At 42.5% G+C, this 18222-nt stretch overlaps 2 protein-coding genes across 2 annotated transcripts; one reads left to right on the top strand and one right to left on the bottom strand.

Moving 5' to 3' along the window:
* Nucleotides 1-7476: 7476 nt before the first annotated feature.
* Nucleotides 7477-9676, bottom strand: LOC126567951 (eukaryotic translation initiation factor 2-alpha kinase 1-like). The gene is made up of 2 exons (XM_050224330.1): nucleotides 9549-9676; nucleotides 7477-9461 (listed from the first exon to the last, which is right to left on the bottom strand). Exons 1-2 carry the CDS (start codon nucleotides 9634-9636, stop codon nucleotides 7477-7479), a joined length of 2073 nt encoding a protein of 690 aa, XP_050080287.1. The 5' UTR covers nucleotides 9637-9676.
* A 503-nt stretch (nucleotides 9677-10179) lies between these two features.
* Nucleotides 10180-16033, top strand: LOC126567818 (peroxisome biogenesis factor 1). Its single transcript, XM_050224127.1, has 10 exons — nucleotides 10180-10311; nucleotides 10481-10708; nucleotides 10775-10889; nucleotides 10963-12363; nucleotides 12940-13198; nucleotides 13269-13891; nucleotides 13954-14312; nucleotides 14380-14553; nucleotides 15749-15852; nucleotides 15957-16033. The coding sequence occupies exons 1-10, from the start codon at nucleotides 10219-10221 to the stop codon at nucleotides 16024-16026; spliced, it is 3426 nt and encodes a 1141-aa protein (XP_050080084.1). The 5' UTR covers nucleotides 10180-10218; the 3' UTR covers nucleotides 16027-16033.
* Nucleotides 16034-18222: the final 2189 nt, after the last annotated feature.

The following is an 18222-nucleotide window of genomic DNA, read 5'->3' as shown; positions in this document are numbered from 1 at the left end:
ATGATGACATCAGACAATACGGCACTGGACCGTCATATTCAATTGTAAATAAGATGATGACATCACTTCATTCTCTTTCGATGCAGGGAGGCTTCTTGTACTACAAATCTCAATGCTCAGTACAGAATCCTAGAAAAGAAGACTTTCCCTGCTCAAGAAGTGCCAGAATCTGGTAGATATTTTTCTGATTTTTTTCAGGCACGGATTGAGGAGACTGTACGAACAAACTATAGTACAAAGTTATTTCAATATTCTCATTGTTACTACCATATGTAGTCTGCAATTATGCATCGACAACTGTGATAGTCCGGTCTTAAAACATTTAAATGTGACAAAAGCGCCGGTCTTTTGTCTTTAGGTTCAAATCTTATCCGGACCGTTCCCCCATTGTGCGACGACTGACTATCCAATTACGTGGTATCAGGAAGTCTAGTAGCCTCAGAGGCCAGCGTGACCTTAGTAGATCGTTAAGTCAAGAGCAACAAGACATTGACCGATAGATCGACTACTTAGAAAGTCTACCATTGAGTGATTTTAATGTATCCTAAATACTTTTCCCTCACAAATACCCACAATCATCTTTTCAATTTTCTTAAATCCATTTATTTTAGCTGTTTTGTAGGATTTTATCCTCGCAAGTTTTATTAATATCGTATTAATTGATGATTTAAACTATTTTTTTCTACGTTTTCCCAACAAAACAAATATTATTAAAGCCAAACTAAATTAAATTTACAATACAAATGACACTGATCACAGTTTAAATCACCTTCGATGTAATATAATAGATGCAATTTAAACCCCAAACACTTTTCGACTAGCCGCCCTGCAACCCCAAGAAACTGAAAATACTCCAAAGAAAAAGAGTGGCGCGTGCTGCTACTGCATCCAATCCTTCGATTCGAGGAGTCTGGAGATTCAGCATCGGATGGCCCTTTATTTTCGGGAATCATCCGAATTGAACCAAATTGATAATAGCAATAGCACAGACAGAGAGACTCAACCATCTTCGGGTTCTTTCTTTCGTTTTAATAATAATGACCGGGCAATAAAGTTGGTTTCAAACGAGTTGCACCCCGAGTGTGGTTTTGTTGGCGAGCTGTTGCTGTTGGGTACCTTATAAAAAAGGTGGATTGGTGAGCTTTATTAATTCTCTTTTCATTTTACGTTCTTTTTTTTCATTCTCTCAACCCCCCTTGTGTCGTGTGTGGAGGTTAATAGTGGAATTACTTGATCGAAAACTCGAAAGCGGACGTCCTTTTTCTCTCGTCCCCCAACCGAACAAAAGGATCACATCAGCCGACCGAGGACGAGGTGCAATGGTAAAGAAAATGATCCACACGCTCTGTTCACTTATGGCTCGTGTGTGTATGTGGGGTTTAGTGTGATGAAGAAAAACGTTGCCCAGCAACGTTAAGGGAGCGGGAAGACGCCGCAGCAGCAAAGGGCGAACATAAATATGAACTGCTTGTTGGCAGGACGAACGAACGAACGAACGAACGACGAAGACGCTGAAGGATCCTGGCCCTGGGTGCACTGGGGAAGGCACGTGGACAGGCACGCGTCAAACAGTTGGAGGACAGGTGGATTTGTACCTGTTAACCGATCCGAAGAAATCGAATCCCCCGTCTGTTATGTCGTTTTCTTCCGGGGTCGGCATTTTTTTTTGGTTTTCTTGCTTGCCATCCTTTATGTTGTTTTTACTTCAGTTCTTTTTTCATCTTGCGGACCTTCCCGCGGTGGTTGTTGAACGTTGTGGTGCCGTTTCTTTCGAAACGTGAGGAATTTAACGTTAATTTTTATTATGTTTTTTTCTTTTAATGTACGCGAATGCGTGCTAGGTCATGCAGGTATTTATAGGCTTTCCAGATTAACTCGGACCATCAACGGATTTGGAAGGGATACGCTTAGGGTCCTTAGTCATTGTTATTTACATTTTTAACTTCGTATAATTTGAGGTGAAGGATATTTCATTGGCTTAGGTTCTTGTCCAGGAAGATCCTGGAAGAGTGATTCAAATGCCAGATTGTACTTTCTTTTACACCTGCTTTTGACCCTTAAGTGAAAGTCTGGTAATAAAAGGACCAAACTCAAGGCGAACAGAGAATGAGATTTCATAAAATTTAAATTAAAGAGAATGTCGCTCTTTTTAAAACATTCAAATGGAAAATTTAGAGCAAGAAATTTTAAGTAAATGAATAAAATAATGCATATGACTCTTGCCTAGATAACATGAATGAGTCATATCAAGCTCTTTTTCAGGCACTACTTTTTGGAAAATTAAGTGTAGATATCCAGGGATGGCACAATGCAAATTCGTTATCACCGGAGAGTACTCTAAAGTTTTCATTAGAATAGATAGAACATAAAACTTTGTGGAACCTACTAGCCATTATAGAAAGGTAAATGGCAACCCGTTTAAGAACAAAATCGTAGCCATTAATAAGGATCATAAGGAAATGTACACCTGGCAGCAGTCGAACCTGGCAGGACTTAACTATCAAGATGAACGATAAATAATTTTAATGGTTTATGTATCATTTTAACATCTTCTATAGGCACAGTTTGGTTGGTTTGGAGTAATAATCGCGTCATTTTGCATTAAAAAATCAGTTTATTTGTGGAATATTGGAAAATTCTTCTTCTACTACTGATGAAGCAAAGAACATGTCCATCTTCAGGAATAATATGATCTGTAGATGTAACCGATGCGAACTGTGGAAAATCAAATCTTCCTGCCAGTGGCAGATTAGTCCCTCAGAAGCCCTAAGCGGAGTAGCATTTGGGGATCCCTATCACGTTGAATTCGTGTGGACGGATTGGGGTCCGCGTTAAGTTAAACCCGTAAGTTCTTCCTGGTGAAAGGTAAAATTATCGTATAGGACAAAATTATCGTTCAGAAAACTGGATCCACGATCCAAAGCGTTTAAAAAGGATTTAAATTGTTATAGGAAACATCGCTTCAATTAGACACATGTCGTTGCGGTCAAGAAGAGTCCCTGATGAGTATTCCGAACTACTTCTTTACGACCTTTACAACCTTTTACGACCTACTAGGTCAAGCCGCAGTTGGATAGTCAGTACTCACTACGCGGGACGGTCCGGATGACAATTGATCACCGATCCTGCCGTTTGTAAGATCTGTGCGGCTGTCGCCTCTACAACCGCGGATCGCTCGGACCGAGGAGATCCATGTGGAACTTAAATTTGTTGCCTGGACCATGTTCCCGAATAAGAGCACTTCATCTCGACTTCCAAGCCCTTGGGTTAGACCAAACTTGTAGCAGGACACTGGCAGAAGAGAAAGATTTTGGACGAAGATCAAACAAAGGGGTTTCTATGAAACTTCATCTTTTACTCAGAAACTGTTATGAACAAGCAAAAAATTAAGTAAGCGAGTCTGGATTAATTTCGTAATATTACCCAAATAGATAACAGTGTGTTTTGTGAAGGTCGGAGTGCTCAAAAAATAAAAAATCTATTAGATTGTAGTCATTAATATTTAAATATAGCGCAAATAAGACCCATTTATAAGATTTTTAAAAAATACTACGTTTAGTTATGTTTCACCAAACTAAAACAGCGATCTTTAACGAGTAATAGGGACTTTTAAAAAAAAATCTAATTTCTATATTACGGCTTACTGTGGCCTTCTACTGACTTGTTGTTATAATTCTTTATTTCGTTTTATTATCAATGAATTCAATGCTTAGAAAACATTCAACTTACCCAATTTATCATCCTTAGATCTGGAGCTACATTCGGCACATGATTCCTCTTAAGTCTTTCGTAAACAAATGACAAAAGCTTAATTTTAGCATGACATTTGTCGCCGAGGATAACGAGCAGCACTGAGTCAGGTGCAATCGGGAACATCACACACACACACACACAAGAGACAAAACCCGCTCGTCAACGCAGTGATGAAATAATTTTCCTGCTGGTTTTACGTATGCTTGCAGCGCAGCGTTCGAGCCCCTTCTCGCCCCACTATTTCACTATTTGAGTGGCAAAACGCAAAGCCGAAGCTGAAAATAATTTATTAATTACTATAAGTGCGAAACAGCAGACAGCTACTGACTGACCTGACAACAAAACCGCCAGTCGATGGCGTCTGCGTGTATGTGTGCACGTGATGGCCAAGTTTTAAGGATCGTTGTTGATCCTTTGTTTTGCACTGCAATGCCACCTTGCTGCTTGATTGCATCCTTAGCGACCACCTGGTAATTGGCCTCGATTTTTCAAACCGTCCGTTACCGCAACACACCTCTTGGCCGCTTTTCCAAGGTTCCTTTGCGAGCGCTTATCAGCCTGACCGGGCGCACAAGTGTGAAGTGTGTCTCCAAGCGAACCGTCGTAACCGTCGATCCTTGAATGGCGAACACTGTGAACCAAGGGTTCGTCGCTTCGGCTGTTACCCTTTCAATAGGATAATTGAATCTAATGTGATCTGCTTAAGGCAGGTTTATGGATGGAACAACGAAACCATTCCACTTTTCTGACATCTACATCCAGGCAATTGCTCGTTCGGCGTAGCAAGCGGATGGCGCTGGATGGTAGTGTGGCTTTCGCCCCAAAAACCAAGCGAAACAAGCGGATGCCAAAGACGCGCTGTACATATAATTGCTCTTAATAGGAAGCAAGCTTACCTTTTGCCTGCTGTTTTTGAATCTTTTAACACAAAGCCATCAACCATCAACAGCTCAAGCGAGCTCGCTATTTGACGATCCGTGACGACGATCGTCGGTACGATGAACGCGAAGCAAGACGACCGACAGAAGGAACTGTACACCACAGTAGCGATTGTCATGCTGCAGCTTCCTAATTTTCTACCAGTTGCGTCGTTATGTAAATGCAACGGCCGAATCAGGGAGTAAAATGCTTCATGTCTCAACCGCCAACCGCCAAAAAAAAAAAAACCGCCACAAAAGTGTTCATCGAAATGATTGCGCCAAATGATAGACATTGGACGATATTAAGCCAAGTGATATTTTACGTTAATAGCCACCGGGGACACGTTCGATTAGCGGCCGTGATCGATTATGGAGCACTCTACGTGCGTTCGGTGTGTCGAGGACTGGCCAATTTGGTCGCCTTCGATTTACGCGCCTTCGAACACTCATCTCGTCCAGAAAAGAAGACCCATGCAGAGGAAACTCGTGAACAGGGAAAATATATGAGGTGATAAAATCAATTACTAACGGCGCCAGATGATTCTAATACCAGGGGGCAGCTGTTAGTAGCAGCGCCGTGTGATGGCTTTCCAGCCACCAATTCTAGCGATAGCTTCGAGGGTCCAGGGGAGCGAACGATTTCCAGAGCAGCTTTTACGACGATTTTCGCGGTTATGCATTAGCACCATAAGTTAGGACAGGTGGATGGAGCAGTACAGGTACAGAATGATCATCCCGAAATTGGGGTGACCGCTTTGATTCTGAATCGTTTGGACAACAATTTGTTGTCGTAAAAAGTGATGCGAAACAATTTCTGATATGATAGTCGTAATATTTGATTTATCGTTTCAATGAGTCCAATGACTTTTGCGGTCACATACATTGTGAGTATAAATCGTTCGAATGATTTTGTTGTGGTTTTTTATGGTAATGACAGGTCCACGGGTAATCAGCGAGTCGTAATTATTTGAAATTTGAATAAATCAAGTTTTTTTTTGTTTAAAGATTATCTACCATTACATACTATAATTCAAACACAGTGCTAAAGAACCTTGAGAAACAGCTTCCATTAACCAGATCATTTTTGCGAATTGAAGTCCTATGAATGATGTACATTTCGTTAGTCTAGAGTCATATTCGAGCTATGGTCTGTGGTCTTATCACCTCAAAATATTACGATCATGCAGGCAAACATATTTATTTATATATTTTTATATGACTTTTTATCTATGTCCTATTACACTGCTATCCATACCAACCTATAGAATCACTGCTTGAGCCATTAAGGATATTAAGGAATTTGAGGATCAAGCATCATTAAAAATCGACATCTCAATCAAATGTGTGTAGTGAAAGTGATATCAAGCAGTCTCGTAAGCTATTAAATAACCGGCATGACCTAGGGATCGTTTAGCCAAAAAATAAGTAGATAACCCGCCCATGAATACAGTAATTTGAATTTGCAAACTTGTCCCACGCACCAATCCTTTCTTGATTCCTTTTCCTGTTAGTGTTCTGCTGACTTCCTTGTACTTTGCCCCAGTAAATGTTCCATCATATCACGTCGTCTCTTGTTCTCGTTATGATTTTGTATCTAACTATTTCCTCAACTCTGTTCAACTTTCACGTGTCTCATTTATACGCGACCTGGGTTGGATTCTGGACTGCAAACTAACTTTCATTACCCATTTCGGGACCATCATATCAAAAACCCACAAAATGGTCGGTCTCGGTACTATTGAATATGCTCGCTATGTCTGGAGTTCGCTGCTCAAGTTTAGTCATCTAAACTCGAATAGAATCAGCGCTGTTTTACGAGGAATGTGTTTAGACGCTTTTCGGGGCTCGCGTTTTCCCGAATGACATCTTTTGATGTGCGGCGTCAAATGCTTGGCATGGAGTCATAGCAGAGTAGACGGGTTTGAAGCGCAGGCTTTATTTATTGCTGGACTGATCCTCGGTGTCACCAACGCGTTATTTCTCCTTTATCAAGTCCCCCTCTGTATGTAACTTCCCGATCTTTACACCCCCGTGCGTTTTTCTCAGATCTTCTGTGGTGCCCTCAGTATGGCTACTTGTTTATTCTTTAAGGCGGAAATTTTTATTAAAAAAATTATTTCCATGTGCTGTTCATGTCATGGCGAAGCTCGAAAATTGTTTTTAGACTGTCTCTGTGAATTGATGAGACTTGATAGGTTAAAGTTAGTATGGAGCAATGCTTTTGAAGCCTCTGATGCCAACTAAAGACTTCTACGATAAAGACGATGAATGGATACGTTGTATTTGGAGATAAGGATTCAACACTGTTAGGAGTGAAAACCGCATTATGTCTAACACATGATAGTCCGTTGGGAGACTATTCAAAATGTAATTGCCACAAAATATCACTACTTCAAGATAAGTTTGGATAAACTACGGCGAATGGTATTTATCAGGAAGATGCGTTGATACTGTGAGAAACGTAATTTGAATTGTTTTCCCAAAACCCATCAGATCATTTTAATAAATCGATCAATTCGCAATCTTTTCTCAAAAATATACATTTTTCTTTTCAAAAGTTTGCGGGATTGCTGGAATTAAAGCGATACAATAGAAATAACATTTTATGCGTAATTTATTGACGCCATCACAATACTCGCAATCTTAAACTAAAATTTTATTAAGTCTTTTTGGCTATGATAGCGTAAAGTTTACGGTAAGCACACACGGTATTAATTTAGGATAAACTACTCGCAAAGGACATACTTTCAATACGAAATGCTACAATTCCGAAGATAAAATTGATATGACAGCTTATTACTTATCAATCTCTTCCGTCTTGTGCCCGTTGTTTTTGTTGAGCTTGCTCTTCCTTCTCTTGGTATGAACGGAGCATTTCTTTGAGCTTCTTTATTTCCTCGTCCTTGCTTCGAAGCTCCATATCCTTGCTGCGAAGCTGTATCTCCTTGTTTTGCATTTCCATGCTCATGAAGATCAGTTCTTGCTCTTTTACGATGAGCTTGCGCGAGCGTTGCTCCATCAGCGTGCGTTCCTCTTCCGTCTCGAGCTGTACCCGCTGATGTTCGTCGATTTGCGTCTTCAAAGAAGAAATCTCTTCCTCTCGCAATGACAAGCTACGACGCAACTCCGATATCACTCGATCGCGATTAATACGGATGCGATTGACGGCTTCAACCAGATCCTGCATGCCCGGCCGTCTCGTAGGTTGGATGTGAAGCAAATTTTTCAACAGGCCAGTAAAATCACGATCCAAATCGGATGGAAACTGACCGCGCCGTACCTGCTTGATTGTTTCCGCACGTTCCATGTCGGTGGAAAACGGTACAAGCAGCTCGAGCAGTATTATACCAAGTGAATAGATATCGGACTTTGGATCACACTGTCCTTCTAGCTGTTCCGGCGCGGCATACAGCGGTGTACCAAAGCCCACTCCCACGTGGGAACTTTGCAGTGGACAAGCTAAACCAAAATCTCCTAACTGAATGCTGATTTTGGAGTCATGGTGGGAGAGACTTACAAAAATATTGCTTGGCTTAATATCATGGTGCACAATACCGCGTGAGTGAATGTAGTTCAGCCCGTTAAGTAACTGTTGGAAAATATCGATAACGATATCGAGATGCTGTACGCTGTCCCCCGTTTGGGAGTCATCTTTCGACGACTCGGAACTACGACGAGAAGGTGACTCGTTATCGAACTCTTCAACACTATCGCTGATGTTGGAAATCTGTGAACTTTGTCGGCAGAACGAGTTCCGCGGGAAAGAAACCACATGGCCATGCTCGTTGTTTAAGAAAACGGAATAAAATTGGGAAAAGTTTTCGGCAGTGTTACGCTGATCTAGCCATTCGCGCAACGTCAAATGGCAGAGCGTCATCTGGATGTACAATGTAGCCCACTTCAGGTTAATGTGTGGTTGTGACTCTTCGATGCTAACAACGTTGCGCGATGTATCCTCTACTTCCGCTATCTGGTTTCGTGCCTCATCGCTATTCTCCGGCTCTTGCTCCCCGTTGCTCCTCTCGAACAGGATGCTAAACTCTTCGGAATCATGTTCTGGCCGCCGCAATGAATCGCTGATATCACGCGATCCTTCAACATCCTCATCATCCGAAGAGGAACTCTCATCTTCGTCGATCGTCGATGAACTGTTGACGCTGTTCTTCCCCGGAGACATAAGTGGTTCGAGCCAGGCCGCTTTGTAGGGCACAATGTTGATGTGATTAAGACTGGCAAGCGTTTTTACTTCGGCAAGATGTACAAGAACATTTTTTATGGTGGTCGATCGGATGGTCACCTTCTTCACGGCGTACACGATATCGTCGAGCTTGTTGCGGGACCGGTACACCTTACCGAATCCTCCACCGGCAATGAAGGAGATCTCTTCAAAGTCTCGGTAGTAGCGTGACCATTCGAGCCCCGCCGGAAGTGGCCAATATTCTTGCAGGTCCGGTAACACAACCGGTAAATCTCGTCCACGTGCAATACTGACCAGATGGTACAAAGCTTTTTGGTATTGGTTGCGCATCATTTCGAACTCTCCCATCGTGTAGGTTTCATCGATCAGGTTCACTGCATGCAACCGGTCACAGATCGTCTTGTACAGGACGCGCGATCGTTCTGCGTCCGGTTCCAGCAGTGCGCACAGCTGTTGCAGTAAGCTTTCCACCAGCAGACTTACCGGGGCCGATGCCTTCGTAGCCAGCCGGGTTTGAAGCGAACGTTCCTCATGGTGCAGCTCGGCGGTGGTTCGCGTTACCACGGACAGCAGGTTTGTGGTTGTTTCGGCTAAGGATTTAGAACAAAATCTACATAAGTTCCGGTACTTTCGAGAATAATCTGACGAAATGTTGTTAACTGTTGCAGGCATCATACCCGAATCAAACTTTTTGATAGTTTCAATGTTGTTCCAATCGATGTCCAAATCATCATCGTCTTCTGAATCCATCGTTAAGCTAACCATATCTTCACAGCGTCCGTGTTTTGTAGGAGATAATTACATTAAAATAAATTAGTTTCTAAAATAAGCCAATCGCAAGAACAAACTCCACACTTCAGAAAACTGGAATCAAAACAAAAGCACGTCAAACACTATGCAGGGTTCTTATGAATGTAGATCATTAAATTTGAATATACCCGAGCTAAACTATTTATTTGATCCAATAATTGAAGTAAGTTGTAACTTAAACAAATGCGTCACGTAAAATAAATAAGTAAACTTTAAAAAACGAGTTGCAAAAATAATTTCCGTCGCGCACAAATACCACTTTGACAGTTCTGTCGCGATGACAAATTTGTTGTGAATGGGTTTTGTTACTTGGGTCTAAGGCGCCGAATGACAGTTCAACATCAGCTGTACAAAAACGAAAGGTTCAAAACAAACGCGGTGATAAGTTATCGGTGCTGATTTATGATTTTCATTGGCTCGGCACCTTTTCCGATAGGTGCGTATTGATAGACGACTGTTTCAAAGCGAAGAAGTTCAAAGCTCACTTATGGTTTTGTGTGTTTCAGTGTTAGTAAACCCTTGTGGTGTGTTCAGAACATGTTCCGCCGTTCGTTGACCGTTTCCTATTCGCCGTTCCGGAACAATTATGTCACGCTACCGGACAGCTACTATCGAATGCTTTCAAGCTACGTAAGTTGCATGATAATGCTGATTTCCTTGGAAGGGAAGGCTTCCGGTGTGGTTTCAAATGTCTGCCCTGGGTCCCTTCTCATACTAATTATTAATTTTATCCTTCATTATCGACGGATGAAATCGCTTGGTACTGGTGGGTACCGGCGGGATGTGTGTTTATTTATAGAAAAACGGGTGTCTCTGCTTGACGCATCACATCGACACGTTCTACGTGTCGTGGGCACCGTATGGGGGTGGAGGATTGCAGGATAACCACATCGGCATAAACGCGCAAGTAGCCAAATCGATGGGTCTGAAGGAAGGTGATGCCGTTATGGTGGCGATGATCATCGATGTTCGATCGTTAAAACGGGTGGAAGTGAGCGCGGTGAGCGAGAAGGATTGGGAAATGTTGGTATGTGTGATGCCGTGTCTGCCTTGTGGAATGTCGGTTGTTAATGTTTGAATTCTACGGTTACAGCAAATCAGCAGCAGCCGTATCCAATCAATCCTGCTCGATCAAACGAGGATCGTAACAAAGGGACAGAATTTGATCGTGTGGATAAATGATTCCATCAGCATCAAGATCAAAATAAGTAAGCATTTTTCATATCATTAGGCAGGGCATTGTATTGTTAATGCTCCTAATATTCCAATTTTCAATTACAGAATTTACGATCCCCGCTCTGCCCTTTGGTAGGTTGGAAAATGATACAGAGCTAGTGGTGGAACCGTTCAAAAAGCTCGGTGGGCTTAAAAGCACCCTACCGGAAATTCCAAAACTAGCGCGCAGTAACACAAATTTGAACATCGCGGAACTCGTGCGACTGCGTAACATGGAGCGAAAAAAGTCCAGCGAATATATAAGCGCGTTAGAAAATGGGTTGTCCGCGAGTACAATTGCAAGCCCACCGGCTACGGAAGAGACGAGAATTGTCCCTTCGGCTGACAGCCTAAAAAGACGACCCATTTCCTGGCAGCGAACATCCAGTGTTAATAAGGAAAATGGTGTTGTGGCAGCGGGAAACACTTTGAAGAACAACGCACTGCAACGCTCATCAACTAGTGGCAGCAATTCATCGTCCGGATCTATTGCGACAATGAACGCACAAACGGCTGTTCGGAATTCATCCTTTGAAAAGGATCTTGAACGTCATTTGAATCGGCTGCAAACGAGCAAATCGATGGCAAACTTTATGGCGTACGATTCAACATCGACGTCCCAGCCGGAAAGTCCCATCATGAGTCCGAAGCGGGATCCGCGCAAAACGGTCCATTTGGATGGTTTGATCGAAACACTTGGGCAGAATGTGGCGAAGCTGTACGAATTCCGCGTGATTCGTGGTGTGTGGAATTGCCGGCGTAACATGATACAGATTTGTGACATACTCACGTCGAAGGAAAATGTCCCTAAAACGATGGACATCAACAAACCGTTCCTGCTAACGACGAACGATAACCGTGAGTACTACGTAAATGTACGTCTCGCAACGGAAACTGAACGATTTCCAAGGAACGCTTATCCAACGGTCGAGATAAACGATCGTCTGATGGAGCAGTTGGAAATTAATCAGGGTGAGAAAATCACTCTCAAGCCGATACACAACGCACTGAACATAGTGGATCGTATTGATTTACTACCGGCCACAAAAGTAGCAACGATGATTGAAGAAGATATTGCAGAAAAGTTTAAACAGTTTGTCCTACACAACTCCAAGATACATGCACTGTTGCTTAACCAGGATCAGCTATTTAAGCTGCCGGAATACTACGTTACAATTAAGCTGCAACCACAATCGTTGAAGTACTGTTTGATTAACAGTACGATACTACGACACAGCAAAATCAGCTGCATTGGTGAGGTGAAACCGGTGGCTGGGTTGTCTGATGGAGATGCGAGCAAAAAGAAACCTCCCGCGATTAAGGAGCCGGAACCGGTCGAGCAGTCTAAGATTGTGAAGATAGAAAAAATCGAACGGATTATCGAAGAGTGTACGGATCGGTTAAAGTACGCACTGTGCTTAGATTCACGCAATAATGTACCGCTGCAGTGTAATATGTTTATCGCAGGTGAGAAGGCTGTTATAATTCAAGATTGTAGACGAGATTGCCTTTCCCCATGCTTTTTACAGTCTTTCCGGTGTCCCTCAAGGGAATATCGTACGTCCTCTGTTGTTTCTGCTGTTTGTCCACGATTGTAGTTTAATAGTCCCTCTCGATGGTTTTTTGCCTTTCCTCGATGACCTGATGATTGTCGTCTTGTTTATTGACTATTTTTTCCAATTGGTGTCTCTCAAATGGACTTAAGAATGAATGGAATTATACCTTATGCGGCATGTTATGCAGTCTCTCCTCCATGAAGAACGTCGGTGTGTGACTTGATTCGTCCTTTGACGTTTAAGGATCATGTTGATTTCTTAATCAATATGCCCAATAAGTCTTTAGGTCTTATTATCAGAAGGTCTTACAACCTTTTTGACTACAATATTCTTGTTTCCTAATTCTGTATCCGCCTTTGTAATACCCTCACACCATTCCCTGCTACTTCCTCTGCTTAGCGCAATTTAGTTGCAAGGATTTATATAGTTAAGCCCAAGAGGCAGATGTTATTTGATTAATATAATAATTTTGTATTTTCCTCCCTAGGTTCCTCTCAGAGTGGAAGGAAAACTGTGTGTGAAGACATACTCAAACGTCTAGCAGAATCACCGTTCTACTGTTTCTCAACCACTTTCGACTGTGCCAAACACAAAGGACGCAAACCAGATTCGATCCAGAAGGACCTGCGTCATGCACTGTACCTATGTATGTTCCACAGTCCGGCGGTCCTATTCATGGATGGATTGGATGTTTTGACGCATCAGCCAGGCGATCAGAACACGCCCGATGCTGAATATCACAATAAGTATGGGAAAGTCTGGAAACTTTAAAACCAATTTCTTATTAACATACTTAATCCAATTTGTATTTTATAGAGTTTCGGACGTGATTCGCAAACAAATCGAAGAGTTTACCAGCAACAATCCTATCGCTGTGATTGCTTCAATTAGCAGCACGTCCAGCCTAAACCGTCGGCTTCATTCTTCCCGAGGGTATCATCTGTTTCAGCAGCATGTCAAGATACCGAACCTCGATAAGCCTGACCGGGAAGGTGCGCTGAAAAGCTTGTTCGTGCATCGACAGTGCAAGCTTGACCGGCGTATCGATTGGAAGCGACTCGCGAACCAAACGGAAGGGTACGCCATTGGTAGCCTGGTACAGCTGGTTGATCGGGCAGTGTTTTACGCGCACAAGCAGGACAGTAAGTTCCCATTCGTCACGGAAGAAATGGTTGCCAATGCGCTGGACGTAACAAATCAGTACTGTTTGGCGGGTATCGAAAATCACAAACAATCCAACCGGATGGACGATAATGGTGATGATGAGGATGATGATATTGCGGGCGATAAAATACCGGGTCTGGAAGGTGCGATCGAAGTCTTTCAGGAGGTGCTTATGTGGCCGACAAGGTTTCCGAAAATATTTGAAGCGTCACCGCTTCGTAATCAGGCGGGAATTTTACTGTTCGGACCACCGGGAACTGGCAAAACGTACCTTGGTAAGATCTTCCTGTTTGTGATGTATTGAACACAGAAACTTAAGACAATTTCGTTTTTGTAGTATCAAAGTTGGCCAAAACGTGGAACTTACGAATGATCTCCGTGAAAGGACCGGAACTGCTAGCGAAGTACATCGGGCAAAGCGAGGAAAACGTGCGCAATTTATTCGATCGAGCCAGAAGCGCTAAGCCTTGCGTGCTGTTTTTCGATGAATTTGATAGCTTAGCACCACGACGAGGACACGATTCGACCGGTGTTACTGATCGTGTCGTAAATCAGCTGCTTACGGAGCTGGATGGTGTGGAAGGATTGCAGGGCGTAACTGTGATAGGAGCAACTTCCCGACCCGAACTGCTCGATCCAGCACTGCTACGTTCGGGACGCATTGATCGGCTGGTTGAGTGTGCTCTACCGGGGGTGGTACGTTGGCTGGTTGACGGTTTGTAAGGAATTTTTGTAACTTGTTGTTGGCATCTTGCTTTTTCAGACTGCTCGTTTGGAGATATTTGTCAACCATAGCAGGTCGCTTTCCCTTGATAAGGATGTCGATCTGCGAGAGTTTGCAGTGAAATCGGAGTACTATACAGGAGCGGACATTAGAAGCATTTTAACTACTGCAAACATGTTAGCCGTTCAGGAATGTCTTAGCATAGACCGGGAGGTAAGTGAGAGATATTATATTCTCCAATAATCTATTGAAAATAATTCACCATCCTCTCCATCTTCCAAGAATCCAAGATGGAAATCCAAGATCTCCATCTTGGAGCCCTCATTGGAAATCATCAATCGAGCAGGTTTTGTTCATTTTGTTATCCCAGAACGTTTATCGTTGACAACTGCGCGAGGTACCTTCTCTTTTAATGACACAATGCAGCTCTTCGTACGGCGTTGTGACTTATCTATTTACTACCATCCCCTGCAAAGGGTAAAAGAAGTTGAGTGAGAATGGAACACGAAGCTGAGTAGCATTTAATTACAGGATTTTAATTATTCGCTAACGTCTTTGGAACGACTTTGTGCAGATCCTGCCCCTTTGCTGACTTTGTGTGTCAGATGATACGTCCGCTAGATCATCATCACAAGGGCAGTGAACTGGAGAATGAGAAAGGGGTGTAGTACTCGGGAAGGCTTAATTACTTTCCATCCATCCTACCGATGGCGAACGCCGTCCTTGTCGTTTGTCGCCTTTTTCGCCAACCGGTTCGGGAAAGTTTTAACCGCGAATGTAGATAACGGGTTCGCGTTTCCCGTGCCAGTCGGCTAAGTGACGTTGAGAAGCGTTGGGCACAGATACTATGCACAGAGTTCTAATATCCTGTGAAACCGTGGAACCATGGAGCTCCACATTTATGTCAGCTTCCAGTTCCGCGCGTGCTCGCCGGATGGGATGGTAATGAGTTGCAGGTGAAGTTGTTTGTGTCGAAGAGCTGCTGATAGTAAGATTGTTCTGTTTTTATTAGTTCATTCTTTTGGTGGATTCTTGTTGAAAGCTTGCTCACCGACTAGCTGTTCCGAATGCGATATCCTAAGAACGAACACTTTTCCAACCGAACCGCAAAGCCGATGATGAGCTGCCGATTATGTAAATGCATATGTGAAGATAGTGTACCATACCGATGACGACGTCGTGCTGGCAGCAGAGCGATAGAAATAAAGACAGTGCTTAGCGTTTCTTTTTTGTTGCAGTACACTCTCATATTCCCAACGATTATTATGATGAGCGTCGTTGTACCGGCGAAATGTACCGAACTTTGAATGACGAAAATTGTCTGTTTCATAAGAATAGCAGCTTCACAGTAGCAGTGCCGCCCCCTAATGATTCGTGTTTCGGTACACTTTTACGTGCAATTTTACAGAAAGTCCCAGCACAGATAACGATTAGCCAGCGGCATCTAGTGGAAGCGTTTAGCAGCACGAGACCGTCACTGACAGCACGGGATGTTGCAAAGTACAGGGATACGTAAGTAATAGTGCTGCTGGCTTCACGCTGAAGATGATAGCTTCATTAGCACCTCAAAAACCATTCTACTAATATAGCCCGTGTCGTTCTTCTTTCGTCCACAGTTACGCCCGGTTCACTAACAAAGAACCTCCTTCGCGGGACTTTGTTGCCAAGCGTGCTACATTAGCATAAAAGCATTAATTCTCTTTACTTTACAAAAAGCACCGCTTTTGGGGGTTGGAAACGGGAGGGCATTATATTTTGGAAGTCAGTTTTGATTAATTTTACGTTGACATTTTAACAAGTGTAGCATTTTGTTTGTGGGATGTTTCGTTTTTTATTTGCAAATAATAAACCTGTTGGCATTTTGTTATGAAAAACGCATAAATTTAGCTAGATACGTTATTGTTTTTGAAGAGTTTTGAGAAACTTTGCGCTCTATTACATGCTTGAACACAAAATTATTAGTTCACCTGGTGTTGACGTTTCGTCCCACTTAATATTAAAACAGTATCACTAGACGTCTATTGAGAATATAAAGTCAATGCTCATAACAATTTACATCGCACCCTCACCCTCGTAACAAACATTTATTTCTCTATTTATAGCGCAAAATGCAAACACCAGAAAGGACTTCCGAAATGGACATTAATCAGATTACTCTCGTTTCAATTCGCACATCCCACTGTATCATGCCAAGGTCCAACAGATCAGCACATGATAGCTAAATGATGGACAAATTGCTTTTGACTGTGTGCCATTGCCAGCAGTCCTTCCCCAAAATGCTTTCAGTCTCGGTCACTCCCCTAGGCACTTGAGCGATGGAGCATATTCGCATGGACTCCATTTGAATGTTTCTATATTTTTTTTGGACCTTAGCGGTGTACAGTAAAATGGTGGAAAATTGGAAAAAAATCACTCGAACCGTGGCGAAGGTTTTTGCGCGATACCAAATAACGACCACCACTCAAAAGGCGGCTACAACACTAGAAAAATACCCTCCGGAATAGACAAAAGCGCTCATGTTGAAAATAAACGTCATTCCGCGGATGCTGGAGTGGTATGTTTTTCGTATCCGTTTTTGCTTCTGTTTGCTGCCAATCTCGTGAACTTTCAAACCCGTATCATGGGGAATCCTCTGCGATTCTAATCCCTGAAGCAATGTTTTACTTTTTTTTTCGCTGTCAATTTTTATATATATTTTTGCATGCATCCGGCGAGGTGTATTTTTTCTTTTCCTTCGTACATACGAGCCTCAGTTATCGTGGATCAAAAACACACCAGCGATTTGATTTGACGGATGGCAGAGATGGTAGAGAGAGAAAGACACACACAGAGAAGCAAAAATTGTTTTGGAACAATTTCAATTTTCACACTTTTATGTAACGTTCCTTGAAGCAGTGAGGGAATGAGTGATGTTGCAGTTATTCGAATACAATTACAGATGTGAGTGTTTTTTTTTGCAACTGCGCTAGTTAGTTGTTTTATTGGACGAACGGTGCCAAATAGCGCCAATGGAGTAAGGCATACATACGGTGGTGATTAAATTCAAACAAATCTTGTTTGTGCGCACGATGTTGGAGAAAACTCATTTTCATATTCTAACGGTTCGTTTAACGTGACATTATTGGAGTTTGCTATCTTGTATATTGTTGTTTGGTTGATTCTAACAAGGGTTCGAAACATTGTAAAAGGGAGAAGTGTGGTTTGTAAGATGGAAATTTTTTAAAAATGTTATGACAAATTCTGCAATATGCATTGCCTTAACCATCCTGGTGGCTACATAAAGTTTTTAAATTAGAATTTTAAAATAAATAACATACTTAATGTGATGAGAAAGTTCTATAAACTTGATTACAGCCTGTAAGTTTGTTAACATAAAGTATAAAATTGGCGTTTTCCTATTGATTGGAAATTTGTGTACGATGTGCCATCGTGACTCTACTAATGACTATCAATGAAGGTATGATAATAACGTTCACCTGATGCTCCTGCTCTGAAGCGGAAACTGCTAGTGCTACCAGCCCAGGTAAACGAGAAACAACACCATGCCTTAAGGGTGTCGTCAGCAATACATAACTCTGCTCCGTACATAGGAAACATGGTGACAAACGCGCCTATCACCATTGTTGCGCAGCCTCGTCAGATCCGAGCAACAGCACCGAGCACTCAGAAGCGAACCTGTGACACCGAGATCACGCTCCGGTAACAATGATAATCATATTTTCTATATTGAAAATTACTATAATAGTCATTCTACTGTTTAAAAAGGTGTGATAAAGGTAATTGAGCGTAGAATCGGCACAAATGGAAATATTTCCGTAGACAGTGCGCGCCCGTACGGAAGTTCTCGGGCAGCGCATCCCTTGGCGATGGAAGGGTAGTTAG

This window comes from Anopheles maculipalpis, chromosome 2RL (genome assembly GCF_943734695.1).
Source record: "Anopheles maculipalpis chromosome 2RL, idAnoMacuDA_375_x, whole genome shotgun sequence".
In the NCBI taxonomy this organism is placed as follows: domain Eukaryota; kingdom Metazoa; phylum Arthropoda; class Insecta; order Diptera; family Culicidae; genus Anopheles; species Anopheles maculipalpis.
The sequence above is the reverse complement of the archived record's forward strand: the minus strand, read 5'-3'. Positions and strand labels throughout refer to the sequence as shown.